General features: G+C 43.0%; 1 protein-coding gene across 9 annotated transcripts in view; it reads left to right on the top strand.

The window, feature by feature from the left end:
• The window catches only part of ST6GAL2 (ST6 beta-galactoside alpha-2,6-sialyltransferase 2), a 60,737-nt gene that overhangs the window by 5,293 nt on the left and 32,756 nt on the right, over nucleotides 1-22,688 (top strand). For 6 of the 9 annotated variants that reach the window (XM_064143637.1, XM_064143641.1, XM_064143642.1 and 3 more), the window contains exon 2: nucleotides 448-522. The exons of the other annotated variants lie outside the window; for them this stretch is intronic. In XM_064143637.1, the coding sequence (XP_063999707.1) occupies nucleotides 448-522 (75 nt within the window). The remainder of the gene's footprint in view (nucleotides 1-447; nucleotides 523-22,688) is intronic. 9 annotated transcript variants of the gene reach the window in all.

The following is a 22,688-nucleotide window of genomic DNA, read 5'->3' as shown; positions in this document are numbered from 1 at the left end:
AGGTCTGGAGGGTGTAAAATTTGATGAGGGGTCTTCACAGAATCCTCAGTTTAAAGTCACTCTGCTATGCTAAGATCGGCGTTTAACTTTTTTAGAGGAGTTGCCTTTCAGCCCTTCACTGGAAGGACTACTTTGGTCTGGTCACTCTCATGTCTGTCCCTCAGAAAAAGCTCTGATCCTGTTTCTATGAAATAAGTCTTTGCTGTCTCTGACATTCTCTTTGAGGGACAGGTCCAAAATAAGTACATTCTGTGTATAAAAATGTAGTGATGTGCCCTATGCATATTGGACCATGACAGAAGTCCCTCTCTTTTTTGCATAACTGAGTAGCACGGGATGTAACATTCTCCTTTGAGGCAGATTCCGACATGAGAAGATGGGTAGGTCAAAGTCCTGTCCTGCCTTGCAAATCTGAAAAATGTATGTATTTTATGTTTTTCCATGCAGAGGAGGAGGTGTTTGACTCTGGACGGGCAATGGGATGTTGAGCTGTTCACTCTTACGGTGTGGCAGGGAATGAAGGTCAGTAACAAATGAAAGCTGTCACCATCCACTGGCTGTTTAGTCACCTGTGAAATGTGGTTTCTAATAGACAGGTTTCCGTAGTGCAGAAGCAGCCACTGCAATTAGATGAGCGGAGCCAGCCCACTTGTAGAAAGACTCATTAGAGTGGCTAACAAGTACATCATGCCTCATCTTTGCCTCAAACCCATCCTGCTGGTTAAGTGTTTCCAAACACAGCGCAGGAACCTGTGATTGCTAATCGTTCTGTCTGCTGGTGGAGAAAGAGCACATTTTATTGTTAGAGCTTGGCTTGTCTGTCCTAGAAAGGCTTAATCTGCAAAAGCAGAAAGAAAGTAGAGCCTACGGCAGCAGCAGCCGTGAGGTCCTGCCTCTGTGTGAATGAATTGCTTGCAGAATGTTCAAAAGTTTCACTGGTTTTAGGATTTAATCCTTTTGAAACATTATAGAGGGCACCCTGTATCTCCCAGTGAAACTAATCATGTCCAGACTTTGACAGTAGTTACTGACAAATTGGCTGAGTCGGTGATTAATTTTAACAAATGAGTTTTCTTTGAATGTAGGCTAACACATGCCAATTATAACAGTATGCTTATGATAAAATTAGGGACATTATTTTTTGCCTTTAATCTTCAAATCTACTGGTGTCTTAAAACATCTGTTTTTTTTGTGGGGAGAGGGAACAGAAATGCTTTTTCTTCCCCATAATGTCAATGAAATGTTCACAGTTGTTGCAAAATTCTTTAGTGGTTAAGGAGTTCTTAATGTCTTGTGTCAGAGTCTGGAAGGCCTTTAGTGTCTCCAGTGAACTACAGGCCTTACATTTAGTCCCACAAAATTGGTGAAAGGTCTTCTGCTGCCTTTAAGTAGTCTTTGGATCTAGACCCCTGAGAGTCCTAGTTTTTATTCCAGCTGCAGGCTCCTTTCAACAGGAGACAGTAAACTTGGGTGGTAGGAACAAAAGCTCCTAGCAGAAACATACATGAGTTGGGTCAAAGTTAGGTGTGTTGAAAAAGCTGGTTTTAAAACAATGCCTGGTTGGGGTTTAACCCAGAGGAGTGCAGGAATTGTTTGAAGAAAGCAGTGCATGCTGTATGAGTTTTGTTTTATTTTTTTCTCTAAAGTGATGGTAGCGTAGAAATTGCACTATAGCTGCATAGACAAGAAGCCTTATTTCTTCAGAACACAAATGTGATTGATAATAGAAGTCAGACAGTGTCATGATTTTAGACATTTGACTTGTATGCAGTCTTACAGATGGATGCAAGGACATGATACACATCCAGTCGGCAGCTGTCACTAGTGGTGTTCCCCGGGGTCAGTGCTGGGCCCAGTCCTGTTAAACATCTTTATTGATCTGGACGAGGGGATTGAGTCCAGCATCAGTAAGTTTGCAGATGACACCAAGCTAGGAGCAGGTGTTGATCTGTTGGAGGGTAGGAGAGCCCTGCTGAGGGACCTAGACAGGCTGAATGGGTGGGCAGAGGCCAACAGGATGAGATTTAACAAGGCCAAGTGCAGGGTTCTGCACTTTGGCCACAACAACCCCAAGCAGCGCTATAGGCTGGGGACTGAGTGGCTGGAGAGCAGCCAGACAGAAAGGGACCTGGGGGTACTGGTAGATAGCAGCTGAATCTGAGCCAGCAGTGTGCCCAGGTGACCAAGAGAGCCAATGGCATCCTGGCCTGCATCAGGAACAGTGTGGCCAGTAGGACAAGGGAGGTTCTTCTTCCCCTGTACTCAGCACTGGTCAGGCCACACCTTGAGTGCTGTGTCCAGTTCTGGGCTCCTCAATTCAAGAGAGATGCTGAGGTGCTGGAATGTGTCCAGAGAAGGGCGACAAAGCTGGTGAAAGGCCTGGAACACAAACCCTCTGAGGAGAGGCTGAGGGAGCTGGGGGTGTTTAGCCTGGAGAAGAGGAGGCTCAGGGGAGACCTCATTGCTATGTACCTGGAGGGAGGTTGTAGCCAGGTGGGGGTTGCTGTCTTCTCCCAGGCAACCAGCAATAGAACAAGGGGACACAATCTCAAGTTGTGCTGGGGGAGGTATAGGCTGGATGTTAGGAGGGAGTTCTTGCCAGAGAGAGTGATTGGCATTGGAATGGGCTGCCCAGGGAGGTGGTGGAGGCACCGTCCCTGGAGGTGTTGAAGCAAAGCCTGCATGAGGCACTTGGTGCCATGGTCTAGTTGATTGTCTAGGGCTGGGTGCTAGGTTGGCCTGGATGATCTTGGAGGTCTCTTCCAACCTGTTTGATTCTACGATTCCATGATATAACTGCTTTGACTCCACACACTGACCTTTAGCACAGTTGAAGGGCACAGGGTGGTTTTACAGTGATGGGTTTGCATAACTTTAGCAGTGTGGTGTTGACATTTTCTTTGTAATATGCCACCTTTTTTTCCAGAAGCTTATCATTCACCCATAAAGCACATGTTCTGATTTAAAACACAGCTAAAAGGTCTACTTAGTGTAAGAAGTTTTACTAAGTATAAAAATGATTGTTTTGACAAAATGGAGAATAATGTGATAATATCAAAGAAAATCTCTCTTTTAATTTTTTTGTTTGTTTATGTAATATGCATAACTCTCAGTACTCATAGATTGAAAAGACATTTGGAAAAAGACATTTAGAAAACTGAAAGTCCCTTAGAAGCTCCTTTCTTTCATTATCTTGACAAACCTTGAGAAGTAGTTTCTGTGCCTGCATAGTGATTATGTTTCCGAAGTAGTTCTTGGGGTTTTTATTATGTGCTGAAACATATGTTTATAAAAAAGACTGTAACCTGGTGGAAAAAGTGTCTTATAATAATAAACCTGTCGATGGGCCATATGCTGCCATCAGTATGTTTTAAAAAAATAAATTCTTCTAGAAGTGTTAAGTAAGTTTACAGACTGAGTGTTAAGTTAGGGTCAGGCTGTGGCTGGCCCTCAGTGGATTGAGACGGGGAGGGAAGTGCATGCAGATTCTCCTCATGCTCTTTTTGTTGGCTCACATAGTGACCAGTGAGATGGAGTGGGGTAGCTCCCCTTCACAGAGGGCAGTGGAGGCAGGAGCTCTGTGGGTACTCCTGCTGCAGCTTTCCTTGGTGCTCTGCAGGTTTCTTTTGCAGGTGTTTTATAGAGCTGGGCTGAGTCCCTCAAGCACTGGGCCCCATCCTCTTTAACATCTTCATAGATGATCTGTATGAGGGCATGGAGTCAGTCATCAGCAAGTTTGCAGATGACACTAATCTGGGGGCAGATGTGGCTGGGTTGGAGGGCAGAAGGGCTCTGCAGCGGGACCTTGACCACCTGGACAGATGGGCAGAGTCCAATGGGATGGCATTCAATAGCTCCAAGTGCAGGGTGCTGCACTTTGGCCACAACAACCCCATTCAGAGATACAGGCTGGGGTCGGAGTGGCTGGAGAGCAGCCAGACAGAGAGGGATCTGGGGGTACTGATTGATACCCGCCTGAACATGAGCCAGCAGTGTGCCCAGGTGGCCAAGAGAGCCAGTGGCATCCTGGCCTGCATCAGGAATGGTGTGGTCAGCAGGAGCAGGGAGGTCATTCTGCCCCTGTACTCTGCACTGGTTAGACCACACCTTGAGTACTGTGTTCAGTTCTGGGCCCCCCAGTTTAGGAGGGACATTTTGATGCTTGAGGGTGTCCAGAGAAGGGCGACGAGGCTGGTGAGAGGCTTTGAGCACAGCCCTACGAGGAGAGGCTGAGGGAGCTGGGATTGTTTAGCCTGGAGAAGAGGAGGCTCAGGGGTGACCTTATTGTTGTCTACAACTACCTGAGGGGTGGTTGTGGCCAGGAGGAGGTTGCTGTCTTCTCTCAGGTGGCCAGCACCAGAAGGAGAGGACACAGCCTCAGGCTGCGCCAGGGGAGATTTAGGCTGGAGGTGAGGAGAAAGTTCTTCACTGAGAGAGTCATTGGACACTGGAATGGGCTGCCCGGGGAGGTGGTGGAGTCGCCGTCCCTGGAGCTGTTCAAGGCAAGGTTGGACGTGGCACTTGGTGCCATGGTGTAGCCTTGAGCTCTATGGTAAAGGGTTGGACTTGATGATCTATGAGGTCTCTTCCAACCTTGATGATACTGTGATACTGTGAGTTTTATGTGGTCTCTCCTGAGAAGATCAAACTTCTGCGGTAGGTTATCTGCATTGAAAAGGTGACAGAAAAGATGCATGAAGCTGGTATAAATAAAAGAGCTCTGATAAATATTCATTTGGACAAAAAATGTGGAAAACACTTCAGTTTTTGCTATCTACCAGGTAGATATTTTGTGGTTTATGTTTTTTTGGTGCTGGTATTGCTTTTTTTTTTTAATGTCATGGTAAAATCTTTTGTTTCTGAAGAGCAAAAGTAAGATGCAGTAAGTCAAAAGATTTGTCATTCTTAAAAAGCACTTCTGTGTGAGATCAATGTTTGTTAAATGTAGACACTTTCAAGCCTATTCTACTTTGGATGCACTCGGGTAGCTCCTGTGAATGGGAGGCATGCATGTGTATATCTCTGAAAGAATAGGTCTCTTTGTAGCAGAGGCACTTTCTGTGCAGAAGCATACTTCACCAGCAAGTGTTTTTAGTGTCCTAATGTTTTCCGCCACTGATAGCTCTGCACTGCTTGTTTTCCTGGCGGCTCGGCAGGTGATAGTCATTGTCAAAGGAAATACCTAAGATTAAGGACAATTGTTTAAAGTCGTTGACCGTGCTGAAGGATATGTTAAGAGATGCATGAGGTTGCCATAGTGTCTGTTATCAAAATCAAGACTGTTAACAGAGCAGTCCTCACTAGGAGTGAATTCCTTACCCACAGTCCCTCCAGAATGCGTCAAAAGTTTTAATTTGCACAGGGCAAATTTGCTTCTTGAGGGCTGAGGTCTTCACCCTGAATTTTCCTGACCAGAAGTCTAATGAGATATGTTGTGTTTATGTGCCCAAAACTCCCAGTCTAGCAGATGCCTTAAAAAAATGAGGGAGAGGAGCACAGAGCTGGAGTAAGCTGAAGTACCTAAATCCTGGCACGGAGTTTGCAATCACTGTGGAAATGGAAAATAGACTGAATCAGTAACCTGTAGAGGAGTGGGTACTTGAGTGTTTGGTGGATGTTCCCTGGGAAAATTTTTGGGTACATCAAAGAGTAAGGCTAAGTGTGGATTGAAGGAGGAGGAGAGTAAGTCTGGGGAGGAAACCATCTGTGACTGGTGTGTGCTTATGTTTCCAGGAGAGCCACTTTGGTTCTGGCAAGGTTTGGAAGCATGCTGGGACCGTTTCTCTTCATCCTGATGAAATGTAGCTCCCCTAAGGAGCCTGTAAAGTCCAGACAAATTCTTACACCCATTCGGACTTGAGGGAAGGGTCCTGGGCTTCCATGCAGTCTCCTGAGCACAGTTGATGAGGCGATTGAGGACCCTGCAGCCTACAGTACATAGAAGTCAACACGTGGTGTTAACAACTGCAGCACTCAGATTTCACACAAACCCACATTTAGTAATAAAAAGCCTGCAGCTAGTCAAAGGCACCAGTAGTAGCCAAGCAAATTTGGAATGTCTAAGCCAACCATGTTTAAGTTGCTATGAGCCAAAAAAAATTAGGAAACAGTCCAAGAAATGAAGAACACCTCACTTTTCTGGAATGCTCATATCACCAAAATGCCTTGGCCAATCTACCTCAGACTTTCCATAGAAGCTTTCCTTGGCACAAAACCATCACTCTGAAATTTCATGTGACTGGGTGTTACTTTGTTTTAAGTTAAAATCCCAGTTTGTTACAAAAATCTAAGCACTCCATTAGAACTACTTCTACGTAGTTGATATTTGTTCCATTGTATTGTCCACTACTATTTTCTTGTTCAGGCTGACAGTATATTTTAATTTAAGTGTGTTTGAGTTTTGGTTTTGTTTTTTACATTTTAGGTATTTATTCTAGGTGGGTTTTTTTGTTTTGGTTTTTTTTTATTTGAAGGATAAATTCAGAGCAGTATAGCTTGGAGCCAAATTGTGAATGGCAGTATACAGGCATATGTGGTAAGGCATATTAGCCCTGTGTTCACTGGAGAAGGAGTCACAGTTAGAGACTTAGTTCCATCTATCACTGAAGAGCTTTTTGGAGTGTCTGGTTTGAAAGCTCACTGTTCAGTACAGGTTTTCCCTCTCTGCATGGTAGAAGAGAATGTCTCTTTTGACCTAGTTATGCTCTTACCTCCAGGCAAAAAGTGTTTCTGGTTGATGCCCATCTTGTCTTGATTTCCCTAGTGACAGGTCCTGCTGTAGAAAGCCATGAAGGTAGCATTAGCCCAAGACCGGGCTCAGTATTCTCCATGTGTGTTTGTTCTTGAGGTGCTTTTCAGTGTGTCTAAACATCTGTTGCCTGAAAGGTCTTGCTGCCGAAATTGCCAAGTTTCAGGTAGGTATTAGAAACTACATGGGAAATGTTTGTGGGCCTGGAAGTTTGTTTTTCTTTTTCAAGTTAGGTGTGCTTTTGCTGTGATTTAGTTCTTTGTAGGAATGAGACCTTGTACCCAGTCATCCCCTGTGCTCTGAGTGCTGTTTTCTAAATGGTGCAAAGACCAATGGACACAATTGCAGACACTTGCTATTGTTAGATAGGGTGAGATGAGCAGAGGTCTCTAAATACACTGCATTCACAGGCGGTGAATTAATTTGACTGAGTTGTTTTATATGCAGGGTGAGCAGGGCTGGAACAGATGTCAAGTTTGAACAAACCCTCACCTTTGAGGCAGGGGCTGGGGGTGTTTGAAGTTGATGCTCAATTGTCTTTTTCTTTCTGAAGTTTGAGTTTAAACATTCCAGGAGAGACTCAACAGAAGTTGGGGTTGGAGGTGAGGTTGCTGCTCCTGGAAGAGGCAAGATGCTGTTCACTGAGGTAGGACTCATTTTCAGGGAGGATCATGCAGCACCTGCTGAGCTCTACAGCTCATGAGGCCAGGAGGTGCTTGATGTCAGTGCAAAGCCATCTGTCCTGTTTACCAGCTGTACTGGCAATAGCATCTGTATCAAAGGGAGGTTACTGCTCTTTGCCTTACACACCACACACCAAGCATACAGTTATCTATCAAGATATAATAGATTATTGTGAGTTAGTTCCTGAAAAAGAATCTCTGAATGAAATACTGACCAGAAGATTTTCTGTTTGCTCAGGCATTTTATTATTAGGGGCACTAAAAAGACCAACAAAGCCAGCTAAAAATCAATCTGCAGCTGTGTAGGCAGCCAATGAGAAGACTGCGGGGTGGTTGTAATGTGATCACAACTACTTAAACCCGTGATCAGATATACTGCTACAGTCTGCAAAAGCTGCAAGCAGTAGAGAAACCCTGCTGAAAACTCATGGACCACGGAATTAAAATAATTACACCTTGCAGCTACTGGAATATATGTTACTCTTGCAAGGCCGTCATGAGATAAATAAGGACACAGCTAGAGCATGCTGTATATGTGGAACTTTGCTTTTGTCATGTGTGACACAGAAGCTCTTTGTGTTTTTTTAAACCAGTAACTAGTTGTAGCTGAAAGTGCCTTGAGGATTCTTCAGGTGTTGACAGCACTAAAACCACAGCCGTTGAAGAGGAAATGCACAGCAAAATACATAGATATGAGGATGCGTCTTTTGATTCCTGAGATAGCTCAAGCATCAATGCACACCACTGCAGTGCTCTGCATAGAGACTCTCCGAATGATTTCCTCAGTAAGGGTGGAGGAGATCACCTCAGTGAATTTTTCTCTTCTTGACATTTCTAGAAAGAACATCGTGTGCACTCTTCAGACTGCAGAGCTGCAAAGCATGGAGTTACTACTGATTCTGTTCCATCCTGTACTTGCAGATGAAACTCTGCACTGGTTAGACCACACCTTGAGTACTGTGTTCAATTCTGGGCCCCGCAATTTAAGAAGGACATCGAGATGCTTGAGCGTGTCCAGAGAAGGGCAACGAGGCTGGTGAGAGACCTTGAGCACAGCCCTACGAGGAGAGGCTGAGGGAGCTGGGATTGCTCAGCCTGGAGAAGAGGAGGCTCAGGGGTGACCTCATTGCTGTCTACAACTACCTGAGGGGTGGTTGTGGCCAGGAGGAGGTTGCTGTCTTCTCTCAGGTGGCCAGCACCAGAACGAGAGGACACAGCCTCAAGCTGCGCCAGGGGAAATTTAGGTTCAAGGTGAGGAGAAAGTTCTTCACTGAGAGAGTCATTGGACACTGGAATGGGCTGCCCGGGGAGGTGGTGGAGTCGCCGTCCCTGGAGCTGTTCAAAGCAGGATTGGACGTGGCACTTGGTGCCATGGTCTAGCCTTGAGCTCTGTGGTAAAGGGTTGGACTTGATGATCTGTGAGGTCTCTTCCAACCCTGATGATACTGTGATACTGTGAAAGTTCCCAAAGAGTCTCATAAACTCATTGTACAGCTCAGAGAAGGTACAGAAAGCTGTATAGAGAGTATTACTGCAATAGTATAGCATTGTCTGATGCGGAGATATACCTGCTATGTTTGGAAGGTCTTTGACGTGTCAATGCCATGTCTAATTAGTCAAGCAACCAATAGCAATTCCTAGTCTAGACTGCCCAGAGATTCAGCATGGATTGGATAGCTATCTGAACCAGCTTAAGAAAGTGAAGGCCTCTTTCTCTGTCAGTTTGTTTTTTGATAGTGTCACTGCAATCATGTTTCTGAATATGCTCACTTATTGTCTAAGGAATTGTTACAAGCTATGACACTTCAAAATAATTAAAATTCTCACTACTAAATCCTTGATCTTATTTATATACTTTTTAACAGTTTGAGTTAATGAGGCAGGACCATTAACAACTAGACAATATTGTGCAAAGACAATAAAGCTGTTAGAAGGACACTCCTGGAGTTTCATGACTCAAAACTGTATTGTAAATGAAGAATGCACCCAGTAGGTATACGTGATGAGTATGAAGTCTTTGTTCTGTTACCACTGGATTCAAGTCAGCCTCTTTACACACTATTTCCCAATACCAGGATTTTGTAATGAGCTATAAAGCAAAAGTGGTCAGTAATGGCAGAGCAACAAGAGAGTTCCTCATTTCCCCACTCCCCAAGTTTGTATTTGATATTACATCAGTCCCACTGTGGTTTTGCAATGTAACCCAAAAGTTGTTTTTCATTCACATCCACTAAAGGAAACAGTTTTATTTTTGTTCTTCAAAATGCAATACCTTTTTAACCATCAGATTCCCCTCATTTTCCATCTGAAGTGAGGTTGCAAGAAAGAAAATTGCAAGAGGAAAATGAGAATTACTACAGAAAATGTCAAGTTACTTGGAAACAGGCATGCTCAATAAAAGTGTTATCAAGATAAAGACAGACTGGGTCAAGACTTGCAGCAGTGGTGAGTGATTCATAGGTCTTGGAGGGGGGTCAGAACAGAGATGCTACTTCTGCTGAGATTTTGGAAATCAGGAGGTAGTTACAGTTTCGTGTTTCCTGGAGGAAATGCACAACTAATATGGAGTCATCAGCCACTGGCTGAACTACTGGGTAGATAGTAGTGGCAGAGACAGTACACGGAGTACATGAAGTATGTATAATATTAGCAATGTTACATTTGCCAAGAAAGACAGTGCTTTTAGAAAGCAAATGTAGTGTACTAAAAGTCTATTTTCCCGCTGATTCTCTGATACCCAGGCTGAGTGAAATTGATTTTAAACTAAAGACACCAGTGTGCCTATTCCTTCTAACAGCATGCTTTGCAGAAAACTGGTGTACTAGAATTCACATAAACTTGAATTCTGTGACTCCTGGAAGGGAAATGAGATATGTTACCCACTGACAGAAATGTGGGTGCTTGCTTCTACAGTGTGTCCTTGGGTGTGTTTTGTTTAGGTGGCCTGAAAATAGGTGATCATTCCTCATGTGCTTGTCCGTGCTCAGTTTCTTTATGGAGACAGTAACATTTACTATATCTGCAGTCTGGAATACTGCTTTTGCTGTAGTTTGTAACAATTACCTCGGTTTACTGAAAAACTAAACAGATCTCTTGGAACGGTGATGGTGTGGAAGGTTTAGGAGGCACAAATTGTTACCTGTGTGTGGTGGTAAAAAGTTAAAAATCACTTCAAAGAAATTGGGCTTTCCATTTGCTTGGTCTGAGACATGCAAATTCTTTTCATTTAGTTTATCTTCCCTTATGGTATAAAACTATGTAGTCTGCTCATTCTTTCATCAAAACTGATTCAGACCTGAGGGACACTTGTAATTTGGAAGTAATTAGTAAATAAGTCAGATAAATACTATCCATGGAGAGTTGTGAAGGCACATTGGATATGATTCTTAAAGAGCTGTATCAAATTTGAACAATTAAAGCTTAAAAAAATTATCAGTAGTTAGGACGATAAGTCCATTTCATCATAAATTAGTTCACTGTTACTAATTTCTGCTGCTTTTGGAGCATTCTGGAGATTTAACAATCTCAAAAAGTAGTTAAAATGGACAAAAGAGAAAATCTGTAACAGTACAGCATGTTTAGACTAAAATGCAACAATACCCATCTACCTGATTGACAATGTGAACTTGAGATGTGTGCTGGCAATCAGTGCTTGTGTGCAAACGCAGTCAGTGGGATGCTTCTGTGTCCAGCAGGTCTGTGGGCATGGGTACTCCCTTCTCCCCAGCTAACTTTAAATGGTATTTCTTTTGGTTCTTCTGAAGCAGAGCATATTGTCTGTCTGCTTGTTTAAGGAAAGCTCAAGTGGTGCTCATTTTCTTATGTCAGAATCAGAAAACCCAGCTCGTGTGGCTGCTACTGTTCACAGAACTAGGCTGTTTAAGAGGAAAAGCAGAATGTGAGGTACAAGATATGTTTGAGTAAGTGTGGTTTGTAGGTAGAACACTCTACTATTACTTGTAAATTAATCTCAAAACCTTTGTATTCTTCCACTTAAATGTCACTTGAGGATTGTGAGATGTTACATGATTCTGCTGTAGCTTGATAGCAGCACAGGAGTGGGATAATGGGAACACCCAGAGCTGTACCATTCCTCCCTGGGAATAACCTGGTGTTTCTCACCACCCTCCAGGGCCTGTTAGAGCTTATAACAAATTTTGTGTTTGGGGGGGGCTCTGTATCATGTGATTCACTGTTGTTACTTGTATGTGCTGGTTTGAGGCTAATTGGAATAATTTGGTGAGAGAAATTAGGTCATTGGTTGTGAAAAGAAAATAATGGTGATGTCTATGATATTAACTGGTTTGCTGAGAGGGATGAAAAGTCAAAACACAAATAACGTTTGGGCACTTTCTTCTGGGACATTGCCCTGTTCACTTCTCTGCCTGGTCCCTGTGTCCTTAGATCTAATCACTATCTTTTAACTTCGACCTGTTTTGGCACCTGACCTCTAATTTTGGCAATTAGCACTTAAGTTACTGGCTTCCACTTTATGCGTGGGTTTCTGAGATGGAGGAGGGAACAGAAAGGGGGGGGTAGCTTTGAGCCCTTCTTGGCAGTTTGCTTTGTCTGGGAGGGAATCAGGATTTCTGTATTATTTCTACCTTGTATACAGCTGTAAATACTTGTGTGTATGTATGCTTGTAAGTTTTGCAATGTTGTAAATGTAGTTTCTTCTTCTAAACTGTCTGAGTTAGTCTGGGTAATTTCAGTAGAGGTGAAGTAGGGCTAGGGGTAGGTTCCTAATCCATTACATTGCACAATGCATTGAAATAAAGTACAAGTTATAATGAATTAGGGAAATACACTTTCCCTATGTAGAGTTCCTTCTGCTTTCTTGGGTTGTTAATTTTTTGTTTAATTAATTAATCAAAGTAGGTTTGTCAGTTGGTAGGTTTCCTACTGTTGAGTGGCAGGTTTCCCATCAGTGAGTGTGGACTATCAGTGCTTTGCTAAACTACCTCATATCCAAATATAAATTTGGGAAATTTCACTGTCTTTACCACACAGAGCAGGTATAGTGGAATGTTCTGCACAGAGACACATACAAGATGTTTAGGATAGACTGAACACAGCTTAACAGCAGAACAGAAGTCTCAGCACTGCTTGGCATCATTTATGGTTTCTGCTAGTATGTATTTTTGCATTTTCCTACCCATATTTGGCACAAACTTAAATGCTGTTTTTCTCCAACAGTTAAAAATCCACATCCTGATGAAAGTAAGAAAATGTTCCTTTGCTTGAATTAATCCTGTGTAGTACACCTTATACCTGCAATGGCACTTTTAACTGTTAGTAAACCATCTCTGCTAAGATATGCTGACTAGGAATATAAATACAAATAAAGAAATAGAAGCAAGACTCCTGAAAATGGTAAAAACGTTAAGAATTAGTGTTTAGATCACACTAAATCTATGAGGTTTTTCATTTATTTGGTGTCTGAATGGAATTGAAGCAGGACTCATAAGCAGCATGAGGTGTTGCTAAGGAATAAATCTGTGTTAAAACAAAGATTTCTTTTTGAGAACAGTCTCTTTCTAGACTGGCAGAGAAAACCTTCCACTGATGGATTTAGGGCAGCGAATTGGCTTCACTTTATTACTTTGCCCTCTGCCTTTAGCACTTAAAAGATGTAGACTTGGATCGAGGCAGTATTACATGAGGCAGGGAGCAAACCCACACGAAATTTCATCTCTGTCCTTGCAAATTCTCTTCTTTGTTCTCCAAATGGTTGGCTTGAATGTTACCCATAACCTTCCTAAGTGGTAGGTGGTACCATGGTGAGGAAAGTCACATTTTCTGAGGCGGCCATGGACCTGAACAAAAGCAAGTACTGTCTCAGAAAGAAAAGCAAGAAAGCAGGCAGGGGCAGGTATGCTAGGGGAGCATGAGCAGACCCCATCTACTCATTGCCACAGCCAGACCAATGGAGGAAAGGAGAGGGAAAGTAAAGGGAGAAAGAGAGTTTAGGTGTGTCTGACATCTTGCTGAGAGAACGGCTGTGCCCTTTGCCAGTCACGATGGTGCTCTCCATCTGCATCCTCTAAGCAAAACATGCAAAAAATAGGAAGGGGGTTTGCCTGTCTTGGCTACTTAGAGGCAGTCGTAGAAAGAGGGCTTTTTAGTGAAATCAGTGCTATTTCAAAGGACTGACTGCTGGCTGAAAACAAAAAGGAAAGACATAGTCAGCATTTGAAATACTAACAAACATTTTAGTGAAAAGTTTGAGAACCCCACCTCTTGAGGAACTGAAGGAGGGGAATTTATTACCTTTATACTGATTAGCTTCAGTATTTAAGTTTTCCTCTAGAGGTAAAGATATGTCCAAAACCTCTGCCAAATGCTAGTAAGAAAAAGCATTTTTTTCACAGATTCATCTGTAGTAGCTTGTATATCCCAAAATGCAAGGTTTTAGATTCCATTGTGTCTTAGCATGGTGAAAATTAGCATCAAATGGTAAATCCACAGTTGTATCCAGTGAGGATGGGTTCAGAATCTCAACTCACCACTTAATCTTTTACAACAAAAACAACTAATGCTAGTAAATTCTCAAGCTTTGTCTTGCCTCTCACCTCAGTTTCTCACTGCTTTAAGGATGTCAGAACCTATTTTTTTTGTCTGCTACCTTTCAACTTGTAAATTCATTAGTATTTTTAGGAACTAAATGGCAAGTGCTGGGAGAGAAGACTTCTTGTGGGCTACACATGGTCATTAACAACTGTGGAATGGGGAAAGCTATGAAGAATCCAACCAAGAGTCTTGATTTTATTGTCACTACTCTTCACACTGGTTTTGTGATGGTAGTTCTTAAAGATCTTGCTTCCCTGCAAAATTCCCAGACAGGTAGGATTCAGGTTCCAATGGTGTTGATCTTGTCATAGCTTAAACTAATGGTGCCTGGAACCATGCATACAGCAGTCCCAGAATGGAAGAGAGGAGAGGAAGGGAGAGAAAGGAGAAAAAAAAAAAAAGAAAAATTAGACTTTATTTTGTTTTATGAAGCCAAACAAAGCATCCCAGCTAGTGTAGGTTGGTTTATCATCAGCATAGTCATGTTCATGTTAAATATTAAAATACACAAAAAAGGGGAAAAAAACCTGGGAAACAGTCCAGGAAAGTTCAATTTTTGAATTGTATTTGTTATGTACAAGGACTAAACTAACTTCATCCTTCAGTTTGGCAGGCCTTCTTGCAGGGTGAAGCTTCATTCAAGCTTTTAGCTTAAGGCAAATGAGCCTATAGAAGGCATAGGCATGTTGTTTGTGTGTATGTATATGAGTATTAACAATGATCATTTTCTGAAAGGTCTCTTACAGTTATGTTGCTAATGTAAACAAATAGGAGTTGGCACTGAGAGGAGACATAGCTGAGAAATAGGGAATAATTTATTTACTGTTGTTCTTTATAGAGTTTTAAAACAAGGGCTTGCTTGCTCTCTGGAACAAATGCAAAAAGACAAACTAGAGTCTAATAAAAAAGTTTGTAATAAAAAGCAAAGCAAAACACAGTGCCTATAGGACTTGCTTTATTGGAACATACAGTAGAAGCATACTCTGTGGATATAAAATATACTGCTATATTGAGGTATGGATAGTAAGTGTATTTCAGAAACACTGTTGCTTTAGAGTGGAAAATCAAAATTCTTGAACCATTTCTGCCTGGAAGACTGTGAGTTTGGTCAAGTATATTTTGTGATAGGATTGAAACAGACCTTTTGTAAGTACACTCTCTGTTCCTGCGTGTGTTAGTATAAATGTTTCCTTCTTTCAGGAAGCAATTCAGATTGCCCTTTTCCAGTGCAATTACTGCTGTGTTAAGATCAAATAATATAGCATCTAAAAACATTTATGGAGCAAAGAAAAGAAGCCTTTTATTCTAAGCTTGCCAAGAGCAGAAATAAAATGAGCTGTTGTGCTGGAAGTGTAGAACTGCATGAGGATTTGTAATGTCCTATTTCTCATGGTTTAGTCTTGTGTGCAGCCCGAGATTTGTGTGATTTAATGAGACTGTGATTCGTTTATCCTGTCAAGCTTTAAATAAAAAACCCTCAAAGCACTTCCTTCCTTTTTTGAATTATGTGGTTTTGCAAGCACAGTGTCAAAAACTGTCCCTTTAAAAAGAGGAAGAGGAACCAAATACAGTTGTGTGTGTTGTCTGGGCTATTTTTTTTCTTTTTATTAGATGCTGAGTAGACTATCCATTTCTGCATGCCTCTCTTGTCTTGTCTCAAGGCATGAAGAGATTCCTGCCATCGTGTTCAGTTACACATGACATAATGTAAGCATGGGCTGCTCCTGAACTGTATTTTTTTCAGGACGAAAGGGACTAAAACCTTGTTCTGTGGGCAAGGAAGGATGAGTCCCACAGAAAGCCACAGCAAGTGCTGAAGATGGGCAGTAACTCCTGCTCGTATTGTGGGTCCTCAGATGTGCCTGGTGTGTAGAGCATCTCTGTACGGAGTATGAAGTAACATTCACAGGGTAGAAGGAATGAAAATGCGTGCATCTATTTTGGGTACTCTGGAGAGCAGAGGCTCCACCTGCGAGGAGCACAGTCAGTGCCACAGGGTCCCCTTTTCTGTGCATAGGAATGGTGGGAAGAAGTACACTGTCCTGGGAAGGGCTGCTTAGAATAATGGGGGAAGATACAATATGAGTTTTGCTGCTCACGCAGACCTTCTGTCTCTTGCAGGAGCATCTTGACATCTTTCCCTTCAGTCATTTGGGAGAAACAGGTTAGGATGCTCTGGGCCCGAGCCTGCCCTCACTAGTAGCAGGGATCACCCAGTGTTTCCCCACATGGAAGGATGTGATCATTCGGTGTGAGGAAGTTTTCTCTTCCCGTTCTCAACCACTCTGTGCTGAGTTGTCCCTGCCACTGGCAGGTGTTGTTTTGCTCTTTGACTAGCGCTGCAGGCAGTTTCTTTTTTTCGTCTCTGCTGCTCACCCCTGCCTTCCTGCCCTCTGTGCTGCTCTGCAGCTGGGCTTCCTTCCCGCCTGACCGAGCATCCCAGCCTCCACCCAACTTCCCCAGCCCTTGCTTCCTCTTCCCTCTGTCAGGGTACTCCCTTCTTATTGATTCAGCAGTAAAAGCAAATGCATGATAGAAAGGTGGTTCTTTATGAATGAAAGTAAGTGGTGGCCACTGGCTTTTCTCTTCAGCCAGTTTGCCTTTTCAGCCCACATGGCTTCTGCAGATACGCAGCATTTGACTTCCCAGGACCCTAATGCTGATGAGGTGCTCTGGAAATAACTGCAGTTCTTCTACAACCTGCAGTTTCTGAAGGGGAGCAGAGATGCATGAACGTAGCACCAAAAAAATCCAGCTACTCTGTGGCTGATCAGCAAGACTTTGCCTGTGTAGGGCAGCTGGCATACTGAATTTCAGTTTGGAAAAGTGATTTGCACTGTCTTTCATGGATGTTTGCAGTGGTTTTTATGCTGAGGTAGTTGAGTGATCATTTATTCTCCTCGATTTAGAGACAGCACTGTGGCAGCTGAAATACGACTGGAAACAGCCAGTTGATGAAAATTTCTTTACTGGAAGGGTGGTCAGGCATTGGAATAGGCTGCCTGGGAAGGTGGTAGTCAGTGTCCCTAGAGGTGTTAAAAAAATCTGTAGAAGTGACACTTTGGGACATAGTTTAATGGCTATGGTGGTGTCAGGTTGACAGCTGAGTCAATGATCTTGAAAATCTTTTCCAACCAAAACAATTCTATGATTCTGTGCATCTCTACTGTTACTGTGTGATGACATGCTAGGGACTATAGCCAAATCGGTGGTTTCCACAGCTGTGTCCTGTAGTGGAGGCAAGCACTGCTGATGTTTGCTGCAGCCCAAAGCAGCTTTGAGCCTATGAATCTCACCTTGAACATGGCCAGGGCACAGAAAACTATGGCAAGAGCAAATGGCCAGAAGAGTGGTTAAAAGTAGGTAAGGCTGAGTGCCAGTACTGTATAGCTATTTTGAGGGGTCATTGAGAAGATGTAGAGCCTGATTTGAGTTATGTTGTGAAAATTGCTTATTTTAAGCACAACTATGTGACACTTCTGCCCCTTTGTAATTTTGATTGAGGAGCCTGGTAGTACCGAAGTTGTTCTGAATTTCATGTGTGGTGGTATGTAGCACATTCAGTAGAAACCCTCAGTTGTGGTGACAAGATTGTGGTTGGCTACAACAGTCCATAAAAGAAAAAGAGGTTGTGTTGTCCCCCTGACCTGAAATATGGGGGGCAATTCTGGCTGGAGTGTTAAATCTCAGAGTGAGAGCTGCTGTCATAGCTTGTGAGAAAAGATGCTGCAAGTTGAGTAGATGGAGGTTGACATGAGAGGTGCAGTCATTCACTGCAAAGCCAGGTTTTTGCTGGCCCCTGATGCTGCGATAAGCATTTCCATTGGCAGTGGGAAAGTCTGCATGGGAAAGCTAAGAGCTAGTATGACTATTTTTACTTACCTCCTGTCAGCCGACACTGATGTAACCTGTATGTGGTCTCTGAGCTGTGGAGGCAGCACTGTGGGCTGTAGGAAAGTGATAGCTGGCTTCAGTGCCAGGCAAGCCTGAACCTGATGATGGAGTGTGGAGAGCGGGTATCAGATCAGATTTATGCATCTAAGCCCCTCTGCTCCTACTACAGAGTAATCTAGGACATGTTCCTTAGCATGAGCCCCACTGAGTATTTCTCCAGCTGCTTGATTGCCAGCTCAAGTGAGTTTTACTGCAGGTCTCACTATATTTGGTAGTTTTTTTACAGCATGAGCTCCTGGAAATGGGTCATTAGTAAAATTAGTAATAACTTTAAAAAACCATTCCACTCAAACACCCTTTAACTTGAAATCCTAAATTTTATCCAAGAACCTGAGAACAGGCATGCTGCCTTACCTGCCTGCGTCCCCAGAAGCAAGCAAGAACTGGAGATTCTGCTTTCCAAATGCCCTGTCTTGGGGTATTTGACTCACTTTTAACTGGTGATCCAGGTTAGCAGTACTACTGTTTGCATACCTTCCAAGGGGTCTTGCCTAAGAAGATAACTAAATATACGTTAAAAAAAAGCACCGAGGAATAATGAAAAAAGAAGGGGAAAAAAGTCCTCCTTCTGGGTAGTTTGGATGTTTCTTTTTTGTTTCAGAAGGTATTTTCTTATGTTGCCACAAATAATACTGAATGCAGCTTGACTCCTCTGAAAATAACGTTGAAGAAGCCGGATTTATTTGGACTAACAAGAAAGTTGTCCAAAAGAGATTATTCATTAATTAGGAGGCCTAATCACAGCCAAGAAGACAAGTGCTTAGGCCATCAGCAGACTAATATACATCTTTTGGCAGTCACCACTCCCCATAGGCTTGCCTGTCTGTTGCAGCCTGCTGTATGGCTTGCTCCGCAGAAATGATGTGGTAATGCTAAAACCGATGTGGCACTTCCCCCGTGAGAGGATGAATGTGTTTCCCCACCCTGGAAACGCAGCCTCCAGCTGTCTGGCCCTGTGCTGGAGGTTTCTTAATAAGCTGGAATTAGCTAAGAGATGAAGCAAACTGAGGGTGCATTTGCTATCCGTTCAGGTCGCCTAAGCTTTCTATCGAACAAACCCCTGTCTGATTCTCACTCCTCTGGGAACGCTTGCCCACAGCTAACATTTGCTACCCCGAATAACCCTGAGGTGACCTTCTCCCTGCAGAGCTGCAGCCAAGAAAACCCGTATTTAACATAACAGTGCTCAGCTTAGAACATCAACTTGAACCATCCTGACCTCTGAGCTGCCGGGGTCTGTACAAATTAATTTAACAATAGACAGCGTTGAAAGGGAGGAATGTTTCAAAGGAGTAAAAAAAAAACCCAACCCAAAAAACCCCAAAAAATCTCCCTCATCCATCTCTTCTCATTTAAGAAATAGTCAGGAGGCCTCCTTTAGAAACATTAAAAGTGCTCCTTGTTGCAAAACAATGGGCTATACAAGTGCAGGGGGAACACGTTGGTTTCTTGCATCTTAAGGCAGCAGAATGAAATTTCCCATAAATGGGTGCTGCTTTTGGAAAAAGCCTGCAGTTTCCACTAGGGAATTTGCTTTATTTCCTGGGATGCTTCAAAGATTCCCTTAGGGTTTTCCTTTCTTTTTCATAGCTGCTGCTACTACTTCACTTAAGCAAGTAAGTGCATCTCCCCTTTCCGCCCACTTCACTGTTTTGTACCTGGCCTCATGTTTTCCGTGGCTTTCATGCTGACAAGCAGATTGGGGAAGAAAAAAGCCCCTCTCTGCTGGAGCTTAAATCAGTTAATGATTGAAAGAGCCCATCAGAACAGAGGTTAGGAAAACGAGACACTCAGCTACTAGGACAAACAGCTTTTCAGCTTCTGCTGAAGAGGAAGCTGGGTTAGGTTAAGTCTTGGGTGTTCTCCCCAGGTGCAGATTTACTTCTCTGTCCCTCCTTATCAGGAGCTTTGACTCCAGTGGTCTCGTTTGTAAGGAAGGAGGATTTATTACATCAGAGGTGGTGGCATTGGAAACAATGAGCAACGTTAATGATATTTTTTTAATTTGCATAGAATTGCTTTGACAGCTTGAAATCCGTATTGTAAGCATAGATGAGAGACTGAATCACAGTGTCATATCATAGAGTGATTTAGGGAGGCAGGGAGCTTAAAGATCATTTAATTTCGACCCCCCTGCCATGGGTAGGTACATCCCCAGCTAGACCTGATTGCTCAAAGCTGTATCCAACCTGGTCATGAACACTTCTAGGATTGGGACATCCAGAGTTTCTCCAGGCAACCTGTTCCGGTGCCTTACCACCTTCGTGAAAAATTTCTTCCTTACATCTAACCTGAACCTACACTCTTTCCCTTGAAGTCCATTACTCCTTGTCCTATCACTGCATGCCCTTGTGAAAAATCCCTCTGCAGCTTTCTTACAGGCCCTCCGAAAAGCCACAATAAGGTCTCGCCTAACCCTTCTCTTGTCCAGGCTGAACGATCTCAACTTTCTCAGCCTGTCTCTATAGGAGAGGTGCTACATGGAGTTTTTTTTTTTTTTTCCTGAAGCATCCATTGTACTTCAGTAATTACACCAATAACACCACCTGGCTTTCTTTATTTGGACAGTGTAATTCATTACAATCCTCATTTCTGCTTTCCTACACAAATACTTGTTTCTTCACATCTGAGATGCTTGTCCTTGGGGAATACAGAGTGTCAACCCAAGCACATGCCCAGGTGGTACAGAGATTCCCAGTGAGCAGTGGAGGGGTCTGCTGCCAGCAGTGGTGGAAAGATCCAGTGGGTTTTGGGAAGCATGTGGAAGAGCTGCTCTCCCCTCTCAAATTTGAGGTCTGTGAGGTGTGAGTAGTCACAGGGGCTAAGGTGAAGAGCACTGGATGTTCAGTGCAGAGGGAGATAAGATGAATGTTTCTCTGGACTTAACTGCAGCTTTCCATGCACAGCCTTCAATGTCCTGTGAGGTTGTAGAGGTCCTCTTGCAACTAATACAGTAATAACTTTGAATTCACTTCCAGCTCAGCTGTACTATTAGAGGACAAGGCTTTTCTTGTGAGCAAAAAACATTAAAGCAGCACAGGGTTCTGCCCGCATAGCTGCAGTCTTCAAGAGATTTGAGTATCCTTTTTGAGGCCCTGCTTGAAACAAGGGATTGTAGATAAGCTTCTGCAGTAGTTAATGTGTAAAGTTTTTGGGTTTATTCTCACTGATGTCTCTCCTTTTGCTTACTGTATTGACAAATACACTGCTGCATACTATTATTTTTGTCTTACACAAATGGGTTTTTTTGCTGTATGAGGAAGGTAATCATGCATGCTTGTGTGCATGCTGAACAATACAAGGTCATAAAATCACATTTGTAAATGTTGGGGGGGGGGGGGAAATTAATTCGCTTTGATTTTAAGATAATTAATAGTGGAACTCATGCCTTTTTCAGATTGTAGCCTGAATATCAAATTTAGGAGTCCAGCCTAGTTCTTCATGCTAAGGCAGTGTGCTGCACCAAGCACATGCAATCACGGACAGTCTCTTTAGCAGTCTCACACTTGAATTAAGACTAAACTTACCTTTGTGTTTATTTTCAGCTTCTGGTTGTATGATAGAACAAAACTGGGAAAAAATAGGAACAATGTGAGATTTTGTTATGGATTATGTTTAAACTGTGTTTGGACTTGTTGGGTGACTCAGTGAAAAATATTGGTGACCTCTTCCTTTATAGCTTTGACTTCCTGCATGCCTGTCTGTTAAAAAGATTCTTCAAGACGCTTCCTTTGCAGATCCTGTGAGAAATGTATATTCAGCAGGAGAAACATCTGACTGAGCAAAGACTAACTTACACAGTGGTTTGGAAGCCACGTGTTGAAAAGTGCTGGGGAAACACAGCAGGGAAAATGATAAAAAGGGATGAAAGCAGTTCAGTCGGGCGAAGAATGCTAATTTTAAAATGCAAACCATCTGAACTCTGATGAGTGGGCAGGTTGCAATATCTTCAGGGCAGACCTAAGTTGTGCAACAGTCATGCACTGTAAGTCGACTCCCACAGGACGTCGACTCCCACAGGACATCGCCTGCGGTGATTTAAAATTGGGAGGGGGGCGAGGGCATCGAGTTGCTGCAGAGAGCAATCTTGCAGCAGCAGAGTGTGAGGAGGAAATGGGTCAGTTGGAGTAATAGCTTTTATCCGTGTAGTTTGTGTGAGACAGGCCAAACGTGTGTGGAGCACAGGGTTGTCATGCTCGTGATTTTTTTCCCCAGTGTATTAGAAATGAATGTTTTTGCAAAGAAATTTGGTCATCCACTGTGACATTAACGAATCCTCTCTGTTTGAACACTGCTTTGAGTCTCAAGGTTAGCTTCGCTTTTTTTTAAGTTGTAGGCATTGTCTAGATCATTAGCATAGACCGAGTTTGGAAATGTAAGGCTTTGGCTTCACATTCCCAGCAGGTCAGCGGAAATGCTAGCCTCAAGTATCGCTGCTAATACCCCCCGTGGTTTATTCTCACCTCTGCATAGTGGTAGGTGATCTGGGTGTTTGTGCTGAAACAACTAGCTGTGTGAGCACACTGTGGTGGATAAAGGCGCTGACCCAGTTGGGAAAAAAAAGAAAAAAAAGAAAAGCAAACAAACAAAAACCCCAACCCCAAAATAAACAAGGAAGCAAAATTCTTTACCACATTTCCCCACCCCACCCCCCTGATGTATTGATTTACCAGTCCAGTTTTTATATAAGTGAGACCCATAGTTGTTGGTGTTGACAGTAGTGGAGGAACAGT

The sequence above is a fragment of the Pogoniulus pusillus genome, chromosome 5 (genome assembly GCF_015220805.1).
Source record: "Pogoniulus pusillus isolate bPogPus1 chromosome 5, bPogPus1.pri, whole genome shotgun sequence".
NCBI classification, from domain to species: domain Eukaryota; kingdom Metazoa; phylum Chordata; class Aves; order Piciformes; family Lybiidae; genus Pogoniulus; species Pogoniulus pusillus.
The sequence above is the reverse complement of the archived record's forward strand: the minus strand, read 5'-3'. Positions and strand labels throughout refer to the sequence as shown.